The sequence below is a fragment of the Gracilinanus agilis genome, chromosome 2, assembly GCF_016433145.1.
Source record: "Gracilinanus agilis isolate LMUSP501 chromosome 2, AgileGrace, whole genome shotgun sequence".
NCBI lineage: Eukaryota > Metazoa > Chordata > Mammalia > Didelphimorphia > Didelphidae > Gracilinanus > Gracilinanus agilis.
Window position 1 is genome coordinate 165881468 of NC_058131.1, and position 24587 is coordinate 165906054.

Below are 24587 nucleotides of genomic sequence, written 5' to 3' on the forward strand. Positions count from 1 at the left end.
CATGGAGCAGCCTTCTATCTTGAATCTCCCTACCACTTTATGAGCTAAGCATAGAATTCTTCAGATCATGGACCTTAGCTATATAGAGAGCCAGAAAGGTCCTTAGGGGATATCAAGTCCAATCCCCTCATTTTTTGATTGGGAAACTGAAGCAGAGAAAGGTTAAGTGACTTACCAGCATTGCATAGCTTGTAAGTGTCTGAGATGAGATTTGAATCTAGGTCTTCTTGACTTCAAGTCAAGTGCTCTCTCCTTTGCTCCATGGAGGTTTATGTAGTAGAAGATGGTATATGGAAGGAGAATAATTAACAGAATTTCCCAAATCATGATTGTATTCTAGACAACTTTCTTTCCCCTGCCCCAACAGAACTTAATTCTGCCCCTGAGATCCTGGGTCCTACTGGCAAGCTTTTATCTTATTTTACTTGGAAATGGGCCTTCTCTTTGTTTTTTGACCATTTACAAACCAAGATCCCTTGTCTACACCATTAAACCTAGAATCTTAATAAGGATGAGACCCTTGCCTTGGTCATGCAAAACTTAGAGGTGTAGAAAAAAAAAAGATTAAATATGAATCTACTCTGAAAAAATGCATTTTGCCATTAGAATAGGGGGCACAATTTTATATTCTTTATCGAGGCTCAAATCGAGTACATTATAATACTTATTAAAACCCCTAGATTTTTTTTGCTTGAACAATTGTCTAGCTATGCCACCCCCCCCCGAAATTTTGTAACTGTTAGATTGATTATTTAAAATGTGCTTTATATTTATCTCTTTTAAATTTCAACTTTTCTAGATTGAGCCCAATTTTCAGGCCTGCAGATGTCTTTTGGGTTGCTGATTCTGTTATCTAATGGCAATTTCTTTCAGTTTCATGTCATCCAAAAAGTGATAAGCATGCCACCCATAACTTCCTTCAAATCATTGTTAAATATGTTGAAAATTACAATTCCAAGGAAAGATCCTAGGGGCACTCCACTAGAGATGAATCTTGAAGTTGTCATGTTAGCTATTATTCTTATTATTAATCTAACTGTCTAGACAAGAAAAGTTAGTCTGGTATGATGTGTTCTGAAGCCATCTATGCTGGATCTTGGTGATCACTGCTTCCCTTTCTAGATACTCAAAAACTATCCCTTTAAAAAATGTGTTGATGTTGTATCTGTTACATATTGCATGCAATCATCTTAAAGAATTGAAGCATACTTTAACAAGTGCCAGAACCTATATTTATTTCCAAAGGAAAACATAGCTAGATCTTAACAAAGCTATTGTGGCTTAGCTTCTTCCTTCCTTCCTTCCTTCCTTCCTTCCTTCCTTCCTTCCTTCCTTCCTTCCTTCCTTCCTTCCTTCCACTTTCCCCTTCCCCTTCCCTTTCCCCTTTCCCTTTCCCTTCCCTTCCCTTTCCTTCCCTCTTTTCTTTTTATTTATTTTTTGACATGGGTAGTTGCATGAATATACATACTGAGTGTGCAATCCTTGGCAAGTCAATTAGCCTCTCAATGTGTAAAACAGCATTGGTAGGATTTTTCTTATCAGGAATCCCTGGCATATACCAGTGAAATCACAAGCCCGATCCCCTAGCCCTTTATAAACGAGAAACATGATAACAATTTCATATTTGAAAGTATGTAAGTCAGGTTGCAGGAAAAAATGCTGCCAGATTTGGAGTCATGAGACTTGGGTTCTAATTCTGACTCATGTGCTTGCTAGTCATGTGACTAGGGACAAATAAGTTGCTTTAATTTTCTGCTTCTTAATTTTCTCCTTCAGCATCAGAAGACCTTGATTTGAAAGGTGGGAGGAGGTACGATATAGAAAAGATTTTTATTTAAGTATCGGTTGGTGTCTGAGGTTGCTTCCAACTCTGAAATGTCAAGATTCTTTGATTCCAGGATTCTGTGAAGGGGAAACTACCCATAGGAAAAAAACACGGAGGAAAGATGGGCAGATCTTATCACCATGTTGAATCCAAATCTATATTATATTATTGTTACATTATATTACATAGATTAAAAAAAAAAGAACCGGTGATGAGGAAATCAAGCTGGAAATGTCTGGAAGAGAGAATATTAAGTATATATGGTCTGAAGACAATGGAAGGTATCTATGAGAGAGCCAGATCTTGAGTCAGAAGGGACTGGACAAGTCACTTAACTCCAATTGCCCTTCTGCCTCAAAATTATTACTAAGGCAGAAAGTAAGAGTTTTTTTTTTTAAAAAGGTATCTAGATGTTAGTAGAATTTATGATATGGTCCAAGCATCCCGCTAGCAGGATCAAGAATGGCTAAACAATTTATATATGATGGAAAATCACTGGAAGCAATGAATAAGAATAAATTAGAGAAACATGGGAAGACCTACTGATGCAGAGTGCAATAAACATCAATAAGAAAACAACATATACAATGACTATAGCAAAGACTCATCATCCAGATCTGAAAGTTAAGTAATGTTCTGGTCTTAGAGGACAAATGAACAGAGTAGAGGAACTCTGGATATGGTATATTATATGCACTGTCAGTCTCTGCTGATGTAGTGGATGGTTTTGTTAAAACTGTCTTTTTTTTTTTCTTAAAAAATTTTTTTTGTCACAAAACATGGCTAGTGACAAAAGAAAGAAGAAAGAAAAAAGACAAAAAGAGAGATAAAGAAAAGAAAAGAAAGAAAAGAAAGGGTGAATGAAGGAGAAAGAAGGAAGGAAGGAAGAAAAGGATATATTTCAAATGAAGGTGATGCAAAAAGAAAAAATATCAAAAATTAAAAAATAAAACAATAAAACTTCTTAGAAGTATCCCTATTTTAAAAAGGGGGGGGGCAGCTGGGTGGCTCAGAGGATTGAGAGCCAGGCCCAGAGATGGGAGGTCCTGGTTTCAAATCTGGCCTCAGACACTTCCTAGCATGAGACCCTGGGCAAGTCACTTAAGCCCCCATTGCCCACCCTTACCACTCTTCTGCCTTAGAACCAATACCCAGTATTGATTCTAACATGGAAGGTAAGGGTTTGAAAAAAAAGTGCCCCTATAGCTAGCAGAAGATAGGATAATGGGGTGGGGGGAATCCCCTCAAAAGAGAATCTACAGAATCTATAAAATTATGACATTACCAGATCCTCAAATTTTATCATGATATGATCCCTTTGAAAAATGGGTAAAAGGGAAAGCTAGGTGAATCAAGTGGGATCGAGAGCCAGGCTTGGAGATTGGAGGTCCTGGATTCAAATTTGACCTCAGACAATTCCTAGCTATGTGGCCCTGCATAAGTCACTTCACCCCAAATGCCTAACCCTTACCCCTCTTCTGCCTTGGAACTGATACTTAGTAAATGTTTTTTTTTTAAATAAAAGAATGGGTGAGGTATAATCAGGGCAAACAAAAGGAAACTACTTCAGAGTAGACAGTAAACGAGTAGAGCTGAAACTAGATTTGAAAAAGTCATACTTTTAACCTTTTTTTGCCCTCTTTTTTTTTAAAGCCTTAACTTCTGTGTATTGGCTCCATGGCAGAAGAGTGGTAAGGGTGGGCAATAGGGGTCAAATGACTTGCCCAAGGTCACACAGCTGGGAAGTGTCTGAGGCCGGATTTGAACCTAGGACCTCCCACCTCTAGGCCTGACTCTCAATCCACTGAGCTACCCAGCTGCCCCCAAAATTCAGACTTTTAAAAGAGACAGAAAAGATGCTCAAGATGACTAAATCCAATTTCTTTAGGTTATAGATGAGGAAACTCAGACCCAGAGTGGGGCCATGGCTTTCCCAGATACTCTGATAATTTAAGTCAGAGACAATGTATAAATGGCTTCTAAAAGAAGATGGGATATAGCTCACAGGGAGGACCACCATGACCCATCACTTGGGGTTGCTACAAACAATAGAATATTAGGATGGCTGGTTCATGGCTTTGAACCAGGAAGATACCTTTCCCATGTTCCTGTGAAACACCCAGATGCCTCAAGGAGGGACAAACTGAGCAACTCCCAAGTCCTGGAAACCAAGATGTTTGTGGGCTTATCACAAGAAAAAGCAATGAGTGCAAGTGCCAATCCCACCTCTTACCAGGTATTGCAGTGTCCCCACAAAAGAAGTACAAAGACTGCCTTGATCCAGTTCTTTAGCATATCCTAGGTCAATGATCTTGTGTATTAACTGGAAAAAAGGAGGAAAAACAGCCAAGGATTATGACAACAACATAAGACCTTGTTCCAGCATAAACATCTTTGTGCCCAAAGAAACAGGTTTCATAAGAGGCGATTCAGTTATTTCTGCTTGGGGATCCTCGATGATGTGAACACCCTCCGTCTGATACAGAAGGCTCTGATGCCAGAATAATTAGCAAGAATGAGTGCACAGTACACTGGGACAGAGGTGACTGATTCCTTTTGGCAGCCCGACCATATAATCTCATTTCCCACACTGAGTTTCACCTGGAAGAATTCAAGAGATCTGGGAATTTTGTGGATGTGTTCCCAAATTACCAGCTATAGCTTCCCAGTATAATCAAGGCTACTGTCCATCTTCTCACCTAAAAGAAACAAGGCCATCTGTCCATTGGCACTCATGCACCCAGCTTTCCCAGGTAGGAACTTCTAGGAGAGGTGGAAGCCCAAGAAAGATGGTGTCCGTATCCTATGCCTAGATTGGGCTTCATGGGATGGAGACTCACCTTGTTGAATGTGAGCTGAGAGTAAACTTGGGCATGAACCAACTCTTGGCTCAGATGGAGATTGTTATTAGGTCTTTCACCCCCTATCTCAAGCCTGAGCTTGGTCCTGCCTTCTCTTACTTGTCCTTTAGATCAGAAGTATCGAACTCAAGGTTGTAGCCCTCAAGATGGAATTAGATGAAAATGTAATTGTGTATGTGTGGGTGTAGCTAGGTAGCTCAGTGGATAGAGTGCTAGCCTTGGAGTTGGGAAGACCTGGGTTCAAATTTGATCTCAGACACATACTAGTTGTGTGACAAGTCACTTAACCCCCATTGCCTAGCCCTTACTGCTCTACTACCTTAGAACCAACACACAGTATTGATTCTAAGACAGAAGGTAAGGGTTTTATTAAAAAACCAAATAAACAAACCAAAAAAACATTCCTGAGAGATTGGTGTTATCATTATTCTCATTTTACAGATGAATAAACTGAGATGAAGACAGAAAGTAAGGGTTTTATTAAAAAAAACCACACTCTTGGGAAGTTGGTGTTTTCATTATTCTCATTTTATAGATCAAGAAACTGAGGCAAACAGGTTAAGTGACTTGCCTATGGTCACACAGCTAGTATGTGTCTGAGATCAAATTTGAACTCAGATCTTCCTGACTCCAGGCCCTGCACTCTATCTTCTGCCCTAACCTCAATGCCCCATTTGCCTTGCCTTCATTCTTTGCTCTGTACTCTGGTAACTGAAACCTTACCCTCATTATGACGTTAGTCTTGCTTCTGGTCCCTTCCAAGCCCTTTACAAATATTATCTCATTTGATCTTTGCAACAACCCTAGAAGGCAGAAGTTATCATCATCCCCATTTTATAGATAAGGAAAGGGAGACAGACACAAGTTAAATGACTTGCCCAAAGTCACACAGCTAGGAAGTGTTCTGAGGCCAGATATGAACTCAGGTCTTCCTAACTCCAAGCTCAGCACTCTCTCCTCTGTACTACCTTGCTGCCAAAAGAATTGGTTGGTGCCAGGAGTGGCATCCATTCTCCATCCCTTTAACTTCCAAATGTCAAACCAAATACCTTTCCTTGGCCACTGTGACCAATGAAGATCATCATGTTGCCTCCCTTGAGGCTGCTGCAAAGGGCAATAAATCCTGGGGTGGCTGGATCATGGGTCTGATCCAGAAACTGTTATAAACATTCCATATCTTCCAACTGCCTTCCCTGTCATTCAAGATGGCATCCATCATTTCCCAGGATATGAATATAACACAACCTAAGTTTCCTGTGTTCCCATGAAAATCTAGATGACTGGGGTGGGTGGGGAGACACTTCCTCCAAATGTCCTCTCTGCCACCCAAATCTTGCTTATGCCCAAACATACACCAGTTCTCATGCTTAAAAGTCTTAGTGTTGGCATCAGGATCTAGCCGTGGTTTTCAACTGGTTTCTAATTAATAGCAGCCCAAGTGGGGGCTCTCAATATCAAAGGGAAAAATGGTCTGATTCCAAGAATTGTAGGGCTCTTGAGGGTCAGGGGTAAATAAATATTTCTCTTATCAGACTTGTACAACCCGGGCTCCTTACAATACCAGCCACTCAAATGTGCTCTGAACTGCAAAAATTTCACACTGAACTGGGTCATTCTAGCTATTAAAAGTAGTCCCAGAGAAAATCACAGTTTCATACAAGGAAATTAAAATACAAACAGAGAGGCAGAAAAACATTTCCTCTCTCCACCAAGAATGGGCTCCCTCTGGGAGATGGGCGTCACATACAAAGCCCTCAGTCACCGGACAATCGTTTCCACTCACCCTTTTTTCTCCTTGTTGTAGGACGATGTTTTCAGGCTTCAGGTCCCGATGGATGATCCGATTTTCATGAAGGTATCTGAGTGCCGAGGCTGTGGTTTGGAAAGGGGGGTAGTTGTTAAGTCTAGAGAATGGATCCCATTTTAGAATTTCTCCCATTACTTTATAGCTCAACCTTGAACTACTTCCAGTTGCCTGCAATGTTTAAGAAGGAATGCCTGGAGGTCTCCAGACGAGTACTAGAGTGCTCATTAAAAAAATTAATAAGAAGAATTACTGATATTTACATACTGATTTTTGATGAGTACTTTCGAGGTTATTAACATTGGGAACTCCTGGAGAGGAAGCTCCTTTCACAGATGCAGATTGAAAATTGTTCTGCAATTTATAATTTGGAGAGATGCCTCAGGGCACTGAGGTTAAATGAACAATGTGAGTATGTGTGAGAGGCAAGACCCAAACCCAGGTCCTTCCTTATTCTGAGGCTTGACATCACTCCAAAAAGCCATGCTGTCACTTTCTATATAATGCTTCAATTTTTACAATGTTTTCTCATTAGAGAAATGCAAATTGTAATAAGGGGGTAAACTGTCTGACAACAGGGGAGCTGGTGGTACAAGTGAGTCACCTGGCCAGGGAGCCTGTAACTACAATAGCAGGTGATTTGAGACAGTCAGGGATGAGTAGCCTGAGCTGTGATGCCCAGTCAGCCCCCCTGCTGTCTGTAGGCTCCTTTAAGGTGGAGAGTGAGGAGGCCCTCCCTGCTGGAGAGAAAGCAGAACTCAACAGTAAGTGAAGCTCACACACTTCCTGAACAAAATGGATGGTTGCCCAGTACTTCCTTTGGAGTCAAGTGGTTGCTATTCTCCCCTCTCCTCAGCCCCTTAGCCCAGGATGATGTTATAAATAACTACAGGAGCTCACAGTTTCAGGCTAAGGGTTTATTTAAACGCAGGAGGGAAAAACTGAGGAAAGAGGGTTTAGGGTCTGGAGAAGCTGTTGCTAAAGGTGACTGGGCAGTGTTGGCAATGGACCTTGAAGGCAAGATCAGGCTGAGGGAACCAGCCCCTCAGCCAGAGATAATTTTCACTGCCTTGATATTATGTGATCCACCAGCTAGACCAGGGGTTGGCAACGTATGGTTCTTGAGCCATATCTGGCTCTTTTGAGGTCCAGATATGGCTCTTTCTGCAGGAGCCATAAAGTCCATTTTTTTTCAGGTGCTGTTACAGGAGTGGCACTGTGAGCACTGCACGGCTCTCACAAAATTACATTTTAAAAAATGTGGCGTTTATGGCTCTCATGGCCAAAAAGGTTGCTGACCCCTCAGCTAGACAGATGAAGTTGATGAATTGGTTTAGGGGTATCCCTGTTGCTAGGCTGAGCTAATCAAATTTCCTGCCCAAGTTCCACAATCCAACCTCCTTTCAACCTCCCTTTCCCCTCCTGGGGTCCCCAAGGGAAAGTCCAGGGGGTAGATGGGTGTCTAGGTGAGGTCAAGGAAATCAGAACCCCCAGGTTGGTTCAGCAGGAGTATTTATAGTCCCAGCTCAAACTGTCAGGTCTTGGGACTGGCACCTGCTGGGCCAAAGTTCCATTCTCCAAACTGCCAGGATTGCTTAGGGTAATTTGCAAATGCAAGAGATCTTGCAAAAATCCTGCATTACAATTTGCTCATGTCTTTCGGAAATTCGCACCTTTAGACATTTCCAGGTCCCTAAATTCTCAAGGAATTCTACACTTACACTAGGACTAAACTAAACTATTCTCTTATTCCTATTTAAGCATCGCAAAACAAGAAAAGGGTTTCTTAGCTCCTATTCTTGCTCTATTACTATTCTAAGCTAAACTAAAACAATGCTGATTGGCCAATATGGCAGTAAAGTGATAAATGTTGGAGGCGATGTGGCAAAATTGGAACGCTAATGCACTGTTGGTGGAGCTATGAACTGATTCAACTATTCTGGAGGGCAATTTGGAACTATACCCAAAGGGCTACAAAACCGTGCATACCCTTTTATCCGATAATACCACTACTGGGTCTGTATCCCTAAGAGATAAAAAAGAGGAAAGGATCCACTTGTACAAAAATATTTGTAGAGTCTCTGTGGTGGCAAAGAATTGGAAATTGAGGGAATGTCAAACAATTACAAAGTGGCTGAACAAATTGTGGTACATGTTGGTGATGGAATACTATTGTGCTATAAGAAATGATAAGCAGGATGATTTCAGAAAAAGCTGGAAAGATCTGTAGAAACTGATGCAGAGCGAAATAAGCAGAAGTAGGAGAACATTGTACAATATTGGACAATGATTATCTTTGAAAACTTGGTTACTCTCAGCAATGCACTGATCTGGGACAATCTTGAAAGACTTCTGATGGGGAATGCTATGCACCTCCAGAGAAAGAACTGTTGGAGTCATCTTTCACATCAGTGTATTTATGGTTTTATTTTGGGGTTTTGGTTATGCATGAGTTTGCTCGTACAACAAAAACCAGTATGGAAGTGTGTTTTGAATGACAATAAAAAATGGAAAAACAAACAAACAAACAAACAGTTTTCTCCACAATTAGCCCAATGTCAGTTAGTGTAGGTAGGGAGTATAAATGCAATCTCCTTAGCAATCTTTTTTAACAGATGAAGATTCTGAGACTCAATGCCATATAATTTTCTAACAATTAAAGCTAGTTCAGAATGAATGGGCTAGAGACTGAGTGGCTGGAATACCAAGCTTAGAATCTGGAGGACTTGGGTCAAGACGTGGCCTTAGACACTTTCCAGCTATGTGCGGACTCTGGACAAGCCACTTAACCCTATTGCCTAGCCCTTACTGTTCTTAGAACTGATACTTAAAAGAATAAACTACTACATACTTAAAAGAATAAACTACTCATCCCTGACTCAGCCAAGCCCAGTAGAGTAAGAAGAACTAATTCTGACCCAAGATGACATAAGACCAAAGTGTATTGCAGAGGCCAGTGCCAGACCAGCAGGAAGGTTCTGGTGTGGGCAGGGCATGCATGCATTGGCTTCCAGGAAGCTGAGATGGAGTCCTTTCCAGAGTAAAGTAGGGCTCTGTTCATATACTCTTGAGATCTCAAGAGCACGAAGCTTTTCAAGCAAAAGTAAACATACTTGGGGATTTCTGGAAAGGATAAATGATCAAGAAGCATTTCTATAGAAACCTTTATAGGACTTCCTCCAGCTATTTTGGGAAAGTATGATGCAGAATTCCCGGTCAGTTCCTCAAGGACACGTGAGCGAAGAGGTGGTCTTTCCAGCCTATTAGTTGGGACATCATGGCCATTCACATGTAGGCGTAGACATTCATAACAAGGAGATCAAAAAGTGCTTGCTAAAAGGTTCTTTTTTTTTAATCTTTCAGAACATTTTGCAAAGTACTTTGTAAATAGTATGCATTTAATAAATAACTATTGACTCAAAAATGTCAAAATTTTTGAAAAATCTTAATTATGGATCAATTTTGCAGGTTTAAAATTTTTAGTTGTTTCAGTCATACATATCCAATTTTTTGTGACCCTATTTGGGATTTTCTTGGCAAAGATACTGGAGTGGTTTTCCATTTCCTTCTCCATCTCATTTTACAGATAAGGAAACTGAGGCAAACAGGGTTAAGTAACTTGTCCAGAATCATACAGCTAGTAAATATGTGAGGCTGGATTTGAACTTACAAAGATGAGTTTTCCTGAGTGCAGGCCTGGCACTCTATCTACTGTGCCACCTAGCATTTTGTATATATAAATTTAATACTCTTTACATTGCTTAGTGCTAGGTAAACAACATAGGGTATTCTTGGGCAGTTTGAAAGTTTCCTTAAAAAAAATTCTTCTTTCATCTTAGGATTGTAGAAACCAGCCTCTGTTAGGTAGAGCAGTGGGTTTGGAGTCAGGATGACCTGAGTTTAAAATGGGCTCTGCCAGTGGAATTGTTTGTCAGCTCCAGGATGGGGGAGGGAAGAGGGAAGGGAGAGAACATGAATCATGGAACCATGAAAAAATATTTTTTGAAAAAATAAAATAAAAATTATGTTTTTAAAAAAGGGCTTTGGGCCCTTACAGCCCTGCAGCCTTGCACAAATCACTTAACCTTGGCCATCTGTAAAATGGAGATGATAATAATACTTAACTGTAGTGTGTTGTTGTAAAAGTCAAATGAGACAGGATTTATAAAATGCTTAGCAAACCTTAAAATTCTGTGTAAGTGCTAGATACTATTACTCACCTCAAATCTGGAGCTGGAGGGATTCTCAGAGCCTGTTTAATCCCAACCAATTCCCCCAATTTACAGATAAGAAAACTGAATGTAACTTTGCAGGGAATTTAGCTATGGCAGTTAACCCAGATGTGGAGACACTGAGTTTGAAATCAAGTGGTTTGACTGTACCCGTTATCTACAATTTAGCCATGCTGAAAAAACCAAAAACCAAATGAACCTGGCAGGGATTAGGAGAACTAGGCTGTGATTCTTGCTGTTGGAGGGGCTGAAGCTGGTGGTTTGAGTTCAGGAGTCCTTTAATGAGCTTGGGTTAGGCTAATTTGGTGTCCAAACTAAGTCTGGCACCAATCTGGTAAGCCCCTGAGAGTAGAGAGCCACCAAGCTGCCTATGGAGGGGCTAACTGGAAAAACAGAGCAGGTTTAAAGAGTTCTGTGCCAATCAGTTTTGGGACTGGACCTCTGAGTGGCTGCCGCCCTTCCAGTCTGGCCAGAGAGGAAGATACAGTCTCTTAAAAAACAAATAAATAAATGAAATTAACTGAGAGGATTTATTTTTAACATAGACTGAATTATTTCTGTGTTTGCATCTTGAATTAGAAACTCAAAACCACGGAAAAATATTCTAAATTAATTAATTAAATAAAAAGGGAAAAAACAGCCACAAATCAGTCCATCAGCTTTTGATTCCTTTATGCCCCACCCAAAGAATTTCTTCTATCATAGGATAAATAGAAAAGTGAGGTTATGGGAGAGATTGTGAGAGCTGCCTTACTCAGGGAGTAGAACCAGTTAATAGTGGATGTATCCACATGTGGCACAACCAAGTCCTTCACTCTTTCATTAAGAATCATTAGAGTGAGGGGGCAGCTGGGTGGTTCAGTGGATGGAGTCAGACCTAGAGACAGAAGGTCCTGAGTTCAAATTTGACCTCAGATACTTTCTATCAATGTGACCCTGGGCAAGTCACCCCCATTGGCTAGCCCTTACTGCTCTCTTCTGTCTTAGAACCAATACCCAGAACTTATTCTAAGACAGAAGGTCAGGGGTTAAAAAAAAAAAGAATCGTTAGCGTGGTCAAGTCTGACCAGGACTTGACTCCCCCCATTCCCTAAAGTAGTTGGGGGACACAAGACCTGAGTGGGGCTAACTGTCATTCACAATTGGAGGGGGAGGAGTTGAGAGTTTTTTGATGGATTATCTTTTCATTGGCTATTCACCATTTAGAGATGGATTGGGATATCTAAGGGAAGGACTGAATAATTAACTCTTCAAATTGTCTATTTATGGATCTGCATGAGAGGTCTTTGGGGTCTTTGGTTACTGGGAGAGACATTGACCAATTGATTTATTGGTTAATGCTAACTTAATCAATAAATTGATTTCCTTATGCAAAAGCCAGTCTCTCAGAACTTTTAATGTTCTCAGAATCTAGCTAGGGGTGAATTTTACAAGATATTTTGGGGAAGGTAGAAAAAATGCTGAAGAGGGACTTCTCAACAGTAAAAAGAGAAAAAAAAAGATTCTGAGGGCTTCAGAGAAACAAGGGTAGATGTGTACAAAGAGAGGGACCTAGGACCATAAACTTGGCATGGCAATGGAAATGGTCTGCTAATTTTTGCTGTAGGTACAGCGGAAAGCTTGGGGTGTGGCAGATGTTGTTAACAGTGACTGACAAGATCTCTTTCTCTGACTTCTCTGCAGTAAGCATCTCTCAGCTCACCTCAGGAAGTCCTGGTAGAAAGATTACAAAACCACTTCTGTGCCACCTGAGCAGCATTAGACTCACTCTTTCAGCAGCCTGGTTTTCCTAAGTCCCAACCTTGGGGTCCAGAACTTATAAGCCTTGCTGGCCCCTGGCAATTTCAGAGTTGCCAGTTCTGTTGTGGCATTTTCTCTCCCAGATGACCACCATGAGATTTCGGGGGGTACTAAATCCATCTATCTCCTCCTTTTGATTCATTCTCTCTCTCTCTCTCTCTCTCTCTCTCTCTCTCTCTCTCTCTCTCTCTCTCTCTCTCTCTCTCTCTCTCTCTCCCTTTTCCCCCTTCTCTCTGTCTCTGTCTCTCTCCTCTCCTCTTCCCCCCACTCTCTCTCTTCCATTCTCTCCCACCTCTCTGTCCTCTGCCTATCTCTCTGTCTCACCTCCTCCCTTTCTCTCTTCCTTCTCTCTCTGTCTCTCCTATTCTCTTTCCTCTCTCTCTCTCTGTCTCTTTCCTCTTCCCCACTCCCTCTCTTCTGTTCCCTCCCACCTCTCTGTCCTCTGTCTGTCTGTCTCTCCTTCCTCCTCCCCTTCTCTATTTCTGTCTCTGTCTCTCTGTCTCTCTCTCCCTCTCCCTCTCCCTCTCCCCTCCCTCCCTACTCCCTATCTTCCTTTCTCTCATGCCTCTCTGTCTGTCTCTCACCCTCTCTCTGTCTCCCTCACTCCTCTCTGTCTCACTTTTCTTCTCCCTTCCCTCTCTCTGTCTCTCCTTGCTTCCCTTTCCTCTCTGTCTCTGTCTCATCTCCCCAGCTCTGTCTCTCTGTCTCCCTCTCCCTGTCTGTCTCTTTCTTTCTTCCTCCCTCCCTTCTCTTTTCTCTCTCTCTCACCTCTCTCTTCCCTGTCTGTCTCTTTCTCTCTCCCTTCTTCCTCCCCTCCCCTCCCCTCCTCTCCTCTCCCCTTCTCGCCTCTCTCTCTCTCTCTCTCTCTGTCTCTCTCTCTGCCAAACAGGAAATCTCCTGATTTGATGATAGACTTTTAATGATCCACCCATATCACTTACTAGAATAACTACATGATTGCTGGGGGTTGACTAAAGGACTCTTCTCTTCCCTTCCTTCGCCTGGCCCCTCTCTCTATTGAAGAAGAACAATATCCCACTTACCTATAAAATCAGAATAATTCTCTCTAACACACAGGCTACCCTCAAAGTTCACTAAAGAGCCCTTTCCCTTGTAGATAGAACTATTTGCTGCTTTAATCTTGGATTGGCATTTATGGACAGCCTGGGCACACTTTCAATTCAATTAAAAACATTAAGTGCTTACAGAGGCAGGATTCAGTAATAGACAGAGATCTGGCATGGGGGAGCCAGGAATTGGGTTCAAGTCTTGCCTCTGACTTATATTAGTTGTGTGACCAAAGGATAAGCCTGAGTTTTCAGGGCCCGCCCCATTCCCCAAAACCAGCAAGTGTCTAAGACCAGAAGAATCACCCTATTTGTACTGCTGTGGCACAATGGAAAAAAGCTCTGGCCCCAGAGCCAGAAGTCTGAGATTCAAATCCTACCTCTGATGCTTACTACCTATGTGACTTTGGGCAAGTCATTTAATCCTGGGGTGGGGGTCAGTTTTCCCATTTATAAAAGTAGGCTTCTGAGGTACTTTTTAGCTTTAGATCTATGTATGACGTTAGAAGAAAAAAATACATACACACACACACACAAAGATCAGAGCAATATAAATTTAAAACTATTTAAAAGTTTAAATTAAAAAAATTTTTTTAAATCCTTACATTCTGTCTTAGAGTCAGTTTTGTGCATTGGTTCTAAGGCAGAAGAGCAGTAAGGGCTAGGCAATGGGGGTTAAGTGACTTGCTCAGGGTCACACACTTAGGAAGTATCTCAGGCCCATGTTTGAACCCAGGACCTCCTATCTCTAGGTCTGGTTCTCAATCTACTGAGCCACTTTAAATTTAAAATTACTAAAAAGAAGTTGAGCTCTGAGTAACTGGAATGCCAGGATTAGGAAGAACAGATAATGAAAATAATAATAGCAATAGCTAGCATTTATATAGCATTTGAAGGTTTGAAAAGTGCTTTACAAATCTTACCTCATTTTATCCCTCCCCTCTCTTAGCAGAGGTAGGACCCATGAAGACAAAATGTTGTAATATATTAGACCATGTAACTAAATTGGGTGTTTTTGTTTAGATGCTTTTCATTTTTAAGAGAGTTCAAAACAGAGGAGATGGGGATAGAAAAGAACAATTCTAGAAATAACTTATTAAAAGACACAAAACGGCAATAAAACTTTTTTTTAAAAAACCCTTACATTCCATCTTAGAGTAATAAGGGCTATGCAATGGGGGTTAAGTGACTTGCTCAGGGTCACACAGTTAGAAAGTGTCTCAGGGAAGATTTGAACTCAGGACCTCCTATTTCCAGGCCTGCTCTCTATCTACTGAGCCACCTAGCTGCCCCAATAAAACTTGTTTTTAAAAGCAGGAAAGGGTGCTTACCACACCAGACTTGACAACAAAATTATAAAATAGTAATTATCAAAATCATTTAGTTTTGAAAAGATCTTTTGAAAACAGATCCATGGAACAAAGCAGAATCTCCCAAACAGAATCAAAATACATGTGAAATGTTAATGTTTAATAAGACTTATGAAAAATGAAATATTGAAGAAATGTTGGGAAAGTTAGACAGAAATATGATAAAAAATTTTAGATCCATAGATCATACTGTATGCCAAAAGAAAGAAAAGATCAGTTAACATTTTTTCAAATCATAAAAAGAAATAGAAGTATATTTTTCACAGTTGCAGAAGAGGTAAATTCTTATCTAGCAAAGAAACAGAAGAGATTATGGGGGCTAGAGAGATGGATTTGATTATATAAAAATAAAAATTCTGTACAATGAAAAACTATAAAGTAAAAAGAAAAATAACAGATGGGGGAAATCTTTATAGCCAATGTATAGATAAAAGCGTGACATTCAGAATTTACAAGGAACTGACACTTAAGATAAATAGGCTAAGGTTATAAAAAGATAATTCATAAAATAAGGAAATATGAACTATAAGATTCTTGGGGAAATGTTTAATTTCAATCATAGTTAAAGAAATAGAAATTAAAGCAACTTTCAGATATCTCTACATACCTATTAAATTGACCAAAATAAATGAAAACTTATGAAAATGAAGTTTAAATCATAATTTCATTATGAAAATGAAAAAACTCGATGTGGATGGGACTCATACAATGCTGCTGATATTGCAAACTGAAGTATTTTGGGGAAGACAGCAATATGAAAGTTGGTAAGAATAACAAAATTGATCTTAGCCTTCAATCTACTATCAAATTACCAGGAATATGAGCTAAAGATGAATTTATTTTTTAAAAAAATCTCTTACCTTTTGGGATAGCTAGATGGCTCAGTGGATAGAGATCCAGGCCTGGAGATGGGAGGTTCTGGGTTCGAATATGGTCTCTGGCATTTCCTAGCTGTGTGACCCTGAACAAGTCATCTAAAACTCTCTCACCCCTAATCCCATTGCCTGGCTCTTACCACTCTTCTGCCTTGGAACTGAAGTATTGTATTGATTCTAAGACAGAAAGTTAAGAGTTAATTTTTTTAAAGTATATGTTTTATTAGAAATCATTTGTGGAGGCAGCTGGGTGGCTCAGTGGATTGAGAGCCAGGCCTAGTGTGCCCCTGGGCGAGTCACTTGACCCCCATTGTCTAGCCCTTAGCGCTCTTCTGCCTTAGAACCAATATACAGTATTGATTCTAAGATGGAAGGTAAGGTTTTTAAAAAAAGAAGAAATCATTTGTAAAATAATGTTTTGTCAGTCAGTCAACAAGTCTACTCTAAGTGCCTGAGGGACAAAAAAAAAAAAAACCAAACAAACAAACAAAAAAGGCAAAACCAGTCAGTTCCCTAGTCAGTGGATAGACTTATGGGCCTGAGTTAAAAAATTCATCCTCAGACACTTACTTTGTGACTCTGGGCAAATTACTTAGCCTCTATTTGCCTCAGTTTCCTCAACTATAAAATGGGGATAATAAATAGCACCTGCCTCTCAAAGTTCTTGCAAGGATTAAATAAGTTATAAAATGCTTAGCAGAGGGCCCAGCACATATTAGGGTCTTACTAAATGCTTGTTTCTTTCATCTTTTTTTCAAGAACCCCCTCTAATGGGGGAGCTGACATGTAAACACCTATGACATATTCAGAGCAGATGGGAAGAAATCTCAGAGGGGAAGGCACAAAAAGCCTGGGAGCCCAAGAAAGGCTTCCCGTAGAAGATGGGATTTAAGCTAAGTCTTCACAGAAGCCAGAGGATCCACCAGGGAGACTTGAGTAGAGCCTATATGGTATGAGAGACAGCCAGAAATGTTTGAACAACTGGTAGGGTGCAACCAAATCTTAGAGTGTAAGGGGTGGAGAGAGGAGCTAAAGTGCAAAATGGTGGCCAAGGTAGAAGAATCCAGGTTGTGACATGCTTTAAATGCCCCAAAGAAGTCATCAGAATTGATTCTGGAAGTAAGAGGGAGCTGAGAATGGAATGAACCAGTTAGACCTACTCTTTAGAAAGTTGCCTTGGCAGCTGAGTGGAGGGTAGACTGAAATAAGGAGATTTGAGGCAGGGAGACTCATTAGAAGGTTATTGTGAAAGTCCAGGGAAGAGGTAATGAGGGCCTCCATCAAGGCTGTAGCTATGAGAGTAAAAGGGATGCTTAAAGAGACTTCAGGATGGTAGAAACATCAAGATTTGGTGACAGATTGATATATTGGGTAAGGAAGAGTATGCAAAGTCGATGATGATACTGGAGTGGTTTGCCATTTCTTTCTCCAGTAGGTCCCCATTTTATAGATGAAGAACTAAGGCAAATAAAGGCTGAGTAACTTGCTCAGGGTCACACAGCTTGTAAGTGTTGAAGATCAGATTTGAACTAGGATCTTCTTGACTCCAGACCTCTATCCTCCGCACCCACTAGCTGCCCCAACCTTTAAAATATCAATATTTAAACAACACTGAGAGGCAGCCTGGAGCTCTGGCTAGAGGATTGTTCTTAGAGTCAGGAACACCTGGGATAAATTCCACTTCTAATAGTGTAAGACTGGGTAATTCATTTAACTTCTCAGAGTTTTCAGCAATTCAATAAAGCTGTTGATAACAGATGGGGCTGCAGATTGATAGGAGTTCCTGTAGCAACTGAAATCACCAGATCCTGGACATAGTGATATTGTTTAAATGCTAATATTTAATAACACACTAATGAATTTTCTCTGATTTCTTACTAATGAATTTCACTAATGAATTTCACTAAATGAATATATTGGCAACTATTGAGATACACAGGAGGAATACAGTTACCAAAAATCTGGACCTTGCAGATCACAAGATAATCTCAGCTTTCATAACTCAGAAAAGCAAGAGAAGATACATGAACTGATGCAGAGTGAAGGTAAGCTATGCAGGAAAGTAAGTTTTACAATGACTACAACATTGTTAATGGAAAAAAGTAAAAGTGAAACTGAACATTATGATGACCAAGATTCTCCCCAAAGAAAAGGCCCATGCCTTTTTTTAATAGAGGTGGGGAAATATGGGAGTGGAACATTACATAGACCTTATTGAGATGTTAGCTAATTTTGCTGAAATTTTTTTCTGCCTCTTTTTTTGTAAGAAAGAGGAGAGGGATATATTTGGAGTTGAAGATGATGAATAAACAAAATATATCAATAATTTTTAAAAAAGTAAATTAAAAAAAAGTTTAGTCCTTACCGTTCACTCCTTTCCCCCAGATATTTACAAAGAATTAAAAAAAGATTTTTTTTTTTCAGTTTGCTACCTGTGTGACGATGGGCAAATTAACTAACTTTTGTGGTTGCCTCATCCCTAAAAACTGGTATTTATTGTCTTCCACAATTATCTTTTCACATTTCTTTCATTCTACTCTCTTCTCTATACAGTGAATTCCAGCTAAACTAGACTATTGATCGTTCCCTAATCTAAACCCACCATCTCCTCCTGGCATTTGTAAAAAGTCTCATGCTGAATGAATTCCTTCTTCCCGCCATCTTTCAGAATCCTTATTTTCCTTCAAGACTCAATTCAATTGTTATTTGCTTCATGAAGCTTTTTCTGATCACTGTGTATTAATGACTTCTCCCTCTTCAATTTTCCCTACTGCATTTTTATGTGTGTACCTATCATATCCCACACATAGGAGATAGAAGACATGAAGTTCTGTTTTGTCTTTGTACCACTAGCCCCTAGCAAAGTGTCTAGCACATAGTAGGTGATTTGTTTGCTGAATTTAAATGTGAAAAATCATTTCTAATTTCCTTCCAAGCTCTATACCCTGCAGGTCTATGAACTTCTAACATGATTATCTGATGTCAGGATTTCCATTCTCAATAGAAAGCTCTGAGTTTGAAAAAGGAGATTTCTAAGAGTAGAACAGAATTCATTGGAAATGGAAAGAAAAGATAGAATAAAAAAATCTCCCATCTCCTATCTCCCATCTCAAGGACTGGAAAAAATAATTTAAAAAAATAGAAAGAAAAGATAAAATAAAACAATGTGCCCCTCAGCATCAAAATTCATTTCTCAGAAAGCAAGTTGACAACATAATTTTTACTTTATAATAATAACTATTATTTATACACGATATCCAAAAAGACTTAGTGAAGTTTTAAGCTTTAATAACATAAAACTCTCCACCTCTAGGTCCAGTGCTATTTACCAGGCCACCTGACTCTAAGCCCAGAGCTCTAGCAACTGCACTCTGTTCACTTAGGTGGCGCAATGGATAGAATGCTGGACCTGGATTCAGGAAGATCAGAGTTCAAATCTGGCCTCTGATACTGTGTGACCCTGAGCAAGTCACATGACTCTATTTACCTCAGTTTCCTCATCTTTAAAATGAGCTGGAGAAGGAAATGGCAAACCCCTCCACTATCTTAAGAAAACCCTAAATGGGGTCATAAAGAGTTAGATATGACTGAAAACAACAACCACTGGGCCACTTAGCTAGTCAAGGAAATATAATATATAGAAGTTTTGGAGAGAATTTTAAAAAACTTCCATAAACGACTGAGTTCTTCAAATGAATAGCCAAAATGCTCCTAATTGCCATTATTCTTTGGGAACTCAGCCAGTGACTTAGTTGACACCAAACAGCTCAATGGAAGAAATAGTTTTTTAAACTTCTCTTTCTCTTAAAGTTCCATGCCTAGGAATAATCAAATATTTGAAGTCTTCTAGAAGGAGTTGTAAGAAGGTAGCTTTTTTCTAAAATGGCACCATTATGTAAAATACCTCCATCGTATTGAATTTTGACATATATTATTTAAATATTTTAAGGCATTTCCTTAGTTTTTAGCTGAGATTTCACCAAGCTAATTCACGTTGTGAGACAAGGCATTTTTCCACTATAGTCTCTGTTTCAGTATTGGCATGAAAACCACTTTTCTAGTTCAGTAGTAACTAGAACTCTGAAAAGTCAACTCTTAAGCTTTTCCTACCAGTTCTCTCCCAAGTGAACAGACGAGATGTTAATATTGTTCTCCTTTCTCAGATAATTCTAGTCTGCTTTGTCCAGTCTCTCCTTTGTCCCCTTCATGCTCTGCCCAGTATTATCTTACTTAGGGACATGGTTATCCTTCAGATCCAATCCAATAAACATTGATTAAGTGCCTACTATGGGAGCAACAAGGTAGCACAGCAGATAGAGAGCCAGGCTTGGAGATGGGAGCGCCTGGGTTCAAATCTGACCTCAGGCACTTCCTAAATGTATGACTACTGGGCAAGCCACTTAACCTTATTGCCTTGCCTTCACCACTCTTCTGCCTTAGGACTGATAATTAATATGGATTCTAAGATAGAAGGTAACGTTTTATTTTTTTAAAGTACCTACTATGTGCCAGGAATATAAAGATAAAAGTAAAAATTAATTAATCAATGAATTCCCTTCCCTCAAGGAGTTTACCCTCTATTGAGGAGAGACATCATATAAACATATAGGTATATATAAAATACATAAATAAATGCAAGGTGACTTTATAGTTCCTGCCTTCAAGGAATTTCTATTTTATTTTATTTTATTTTATTTTTTTATTTTTAACCCTTAACTTCAGTGTATTGTCTCATAGGTGGAAGAGTGGTAAGGGTGGGCAATGGGGGTCAAGTGACTTGCCCAGGGTCACACAGCTGGGAAGTGGCTGAGGATGGAATTTCTATTTTATGCCTCCACTAGACCATAGTCCTCTGAGGGCAGGGATTGATTGTAGTTTGTTTTTTAAGCTCTACATTCCCTGACCTGATCTCAGTGTCCTGGATATAGTAAGAATTAATAAACCTCTGTTAAATTGAATTATTCTGCCACATGTTAAAAGCTACTAACTGAAAACTCCTGAAGGACTGAAAATTCTATTGTTCATGCATTTAAGAATGAAGACTCCATGAGGTGGAAGGCTCTTTTTCATTTTGGTTTTCTCTCCTAAGAAAGGTGGCTGGGTGATCATCAGACCCAAGTCTGAATACCATTCCTGCCATGTGTGACCTCCGTGAGCTTGGACAAGTCACTTCACCTTGGCTTTCTCGTCTATAAAATGAAGGCACTGGATTAGCTGACCTGGAAGCCCCTTCCAGCACCACCACGTCTGACCCTCAAGGCCTTCCACAGTGCTTCGTACACGGGCAGCAGTTAATCAGTGCTTATGGAATTGGACACGTTAATAACTACCATCTTTGACTTCTCATGGAGTCTCATTCACTGTCTGTCTTAGAATAATTTTTTACTGAATCCTTTCCTTTAACAATCATATTCAGTTAATCACTAAATCTAGTACATTTTTCATAAAATTAGACTCGGAAAGGTCCTCAGTGGTCATTTAATCCAGCCTGTTATAATATAGTATTATAATATAATATTATATAGTACACTATAATGGACAGAGATCCTTCAGCTTCTTCTCGAAGGCCTTGGAGGGAGGGAGTGGCCCATGCACTTTGGAATAGTTGTAATGGCTACTTTGGTTTTCTTGATATAATTCCAAAGGACCCCATGATGAAAACTGCTATCCACCTCAGAGAGATAACTGATAAGCTCTGAGGGCAGACTAGAGTACATTTTTTCAATGTTTATATTTTCTTGCCTTTTAAAAATATTTTATTTTTCCTCAATCACATGTAAAATTAATTTTTAATTCATTTCTTTTTTAAAATTATTTCCCTCCCCCCTGAAAGTAGGGAAATATGTTTTGCATGACTTCACATATATAATTGATATTGTATTGTTTGCCTTCTTAATAGGTAAGGGAGGGAAAGAAAAATTTTTCTTAAAAATAAAAAAAAATCTTAAAAAAAAACAAAGCCCTTACCTTCTGTCTTAGAATCAATACTAAGTATTGCTTCTAAAGTAGAAGAGTGGTAAGGGGTAGGCAATTGGGGTTAAGTGACTTGCCCAGGGTCACATTGCTAAGAAGTGTCTGAGGCTCAGATGTGAACCCAGGACCTCCCATCTCTGGGCCTGGCTCTCAATTCACAAAGCCACCTAGTTACCTCTCATAAATAAGATTTTAAAAAATGCTTACAGAGAAAAACAAAATGCCTTTTCTTGACATCCATTCTCTTTTGAATTCTACTATTAATGATCATTTAACTATTATTGACACATTCTTTTGGCAGGGTTTTATGTGCTTTAATATAATCTCCTTGTAGACTGAGACCATGTTTCAGTCCACACAGCACCAGAATACCTAAATAGATGGTGCTTCCTTACTAAGAAATGGATTGGTTACAAAATGTTATAGAAAAGGTAAAAGATAGAATTTGAAGGTGGAAGCCAAAGAAAAAAGAGAGAAAGAAAGGAAGGAAGGAAGGAAAGGAAAGAAAGGAAGGAAGGAAGTAAGAAAGAAAAAGAAAGAAAGGAAAAAAAGAAAGAAAGGAAGGAAGAAAAAGAAAGAAAAGAAGGAAGAAAGGAAGGAAGGAAGGAAGGAAGGAAGGAAGGAAGGAAGGAAAGAAGGAAGGAAGAATGAATGCCTAAAGTAAATGGTCCATGGTGCAATGGATGAAGTGCGGATCCTGAAGTCAGAAGATCCAAGTTCTAATTCAGCCTGAGATACTAACCAGCTGTGTGACCCTAGGTGAGCCATTTAACCTTTGTCTCAGTTTTCTCATTGGCAAAATGGAGATCATAATAGTCCCAACTCTCCAGGGTAGTCAACAAGGATCAAATGAGAAAATATTTGTAAAGCACTTAGCACAGTACTTGGTACACATTAGGTGCTTTAAAAATGTCTATTCCCAGGGAAGAAGGGAGGGAAAGAACATGAATCATGTAACCATGGGAAAATATTCTAAAAAAAAAAAAGGTTGTTAAAAAATGGATAAAATCACATTTTCTACAAAAAAAAGCTATTCCCTTCTCCTATCCTGAAACATTATATTTTTCAAATTACATTAATAGATAAAAGCATCAGGACAGCAACGTTTGAACAAATAAAAATTATATGGAATTCTATTCTATTTGCTCTTAATTAATTCAATTTGGTGCAATGATGCCTGTGAGCTGACATCAAGCAAGCTAATGTGCTAGCCTCTGGGGTTACAAAGACAAAAACTAGTCCTTATCCTCAAAGAGCTGGTGTTTTCTGGGGGAGGAGGCAATGCCTGGTGAACATATAGAAGGACAACACAATGCAGGGAGGGAACATGCCACAGTGTTCCAAGAATGTTGGAAGAAGCGATGAACATTTTCTACTAGGGGGATTAGCCAAGGTTACGTAGGGAAGGCAGAGCCTGATCCATACCTTGAAGGAAGATACAGATTCCTGAGATGTGGGCATGAGGAGGGAGCTCATTTCCGACACAGGGAATGCTTGGGCTAATGCAGAGAGGCTGGAGCCGGTTTGTTGACTCCATCCTAATTCACTGCAATCCACTCTGAACTGATAGGAACAGACCCTGAGATAATGTGAGGATTGGCAATTAGGAATATATAGAGCATGGAAAATGTCTGTACTAATGCTGTAATCACTGGACCATCTAGGAAAAGATATTGCTCAGCGTTTCACCAAGAATAAAAAATGCAGACAAGTTTTTATGAAGATGATGCTAACCAATTTTTCTTCCCCTTCCTACTGTCTGAGGACTAAATAAGAGAAATAGTCTGACATTCATATTTAGAGTAGAAATAAGGAAGAATTCCTTTACTACAAGGAGAGTTAAGATTGCTTGATGGGAAGGAATAATGGAGGAAGTCAAGTCTATTCTTGGAAATCTTAAAGACAAGAATAAACAATTACTTGTTCCAGGGGGCAGCTGGGTGACTCAGTGGCTAGCCTCTGGGATTAGTTACAAAGACAAAAACTAGTCCTTATCTCAAAGAGCTGGCATTTTATTGGGGAGGAGGGAATTCTTGGTGAACATATAGAAGCACAACACAATGCAGGGAGGGAATGTGCTTCAGTGCTCCAAGAATGTTGGAGAACCAGAGCTAGAGACGGGGAGGTCCTGGCTTCAAATCTGGCCTCAGATACTTCCTATTTGGGTGAGCCTGGGCAAGTCATTTAATAGTCCCTTACCACCACTGTTCTGCCTTGGAAGCAAAACAGTAATTGATTTGAGGATTGAAGGGAAGGGTTCAAAGCAAAACAAAACAATTATCTGTTCTATCACTGGTTCCCAATCTCAGGTTGTGAACTACATAGATCTGTGAAGGACCACGGACCTCCAAAGGGTCTTAAAAAAAAGCTGAGTTCTCCCCAGTGATAATATTCCCAAAAAGATCAGAGAAAGAGGGAAAGTGCCCTTCTGTGCAAAAATACTTATAGCAGCTCTTTTTATGGTAGCAAAGAAATGGAAAACTAAATGGATACCCATCAACTGGGGAATAGCTGGACAAACTATGGTATGTGAATCGGATGAAATACTATTATGCTATAAGAAAAGAAACAGTTTCAGAGAAACTTTGGAAGAATTGCAGGAATTGTTGCAGAGTGAAATGAACAGAACTGGAAGAACAATTTCTACAAGAATAACAACCCAGTAAAAACAAGCAATTTTGTAGGACTTAACTCTAATCAAAGCAATGACCAACCACAATTCTGGAGAGAGTGATGATAAGGCATGCTACCCATCTGCAGATGGTAGTTAGTCTCAGGGT

At 39.7% G+C, this 24587-nt stretch overlaps 1 protein-coding gene across 1 annotated transcript in view; it reads right to left on the reverse strand.

The window, feature by feature from the left end:
• Nucleotides 1-24587, reverse strand: part of IKBKB (inhibitor of nuclear factor kappa B kinase subunit beta) — a 78450-nt gene that overhangs the window by 27609 nt on the left and 26254 nt on the right. Inside the window, exons 5-6 of the mRNA XM_044659532.1 lie at nt 6470-6558; nt 4059-4148 (exon numbers count right to left, since the gene is read on the reverse strand). Coding sequence (XP_044515467.1) covers nt 4059-4148; nt 6470-6558 — 179 coding nt within the window. The remainder of the gene's footprint in view (nt 1-4058; nt 4149-6469; nt 6559-24587) is intronic.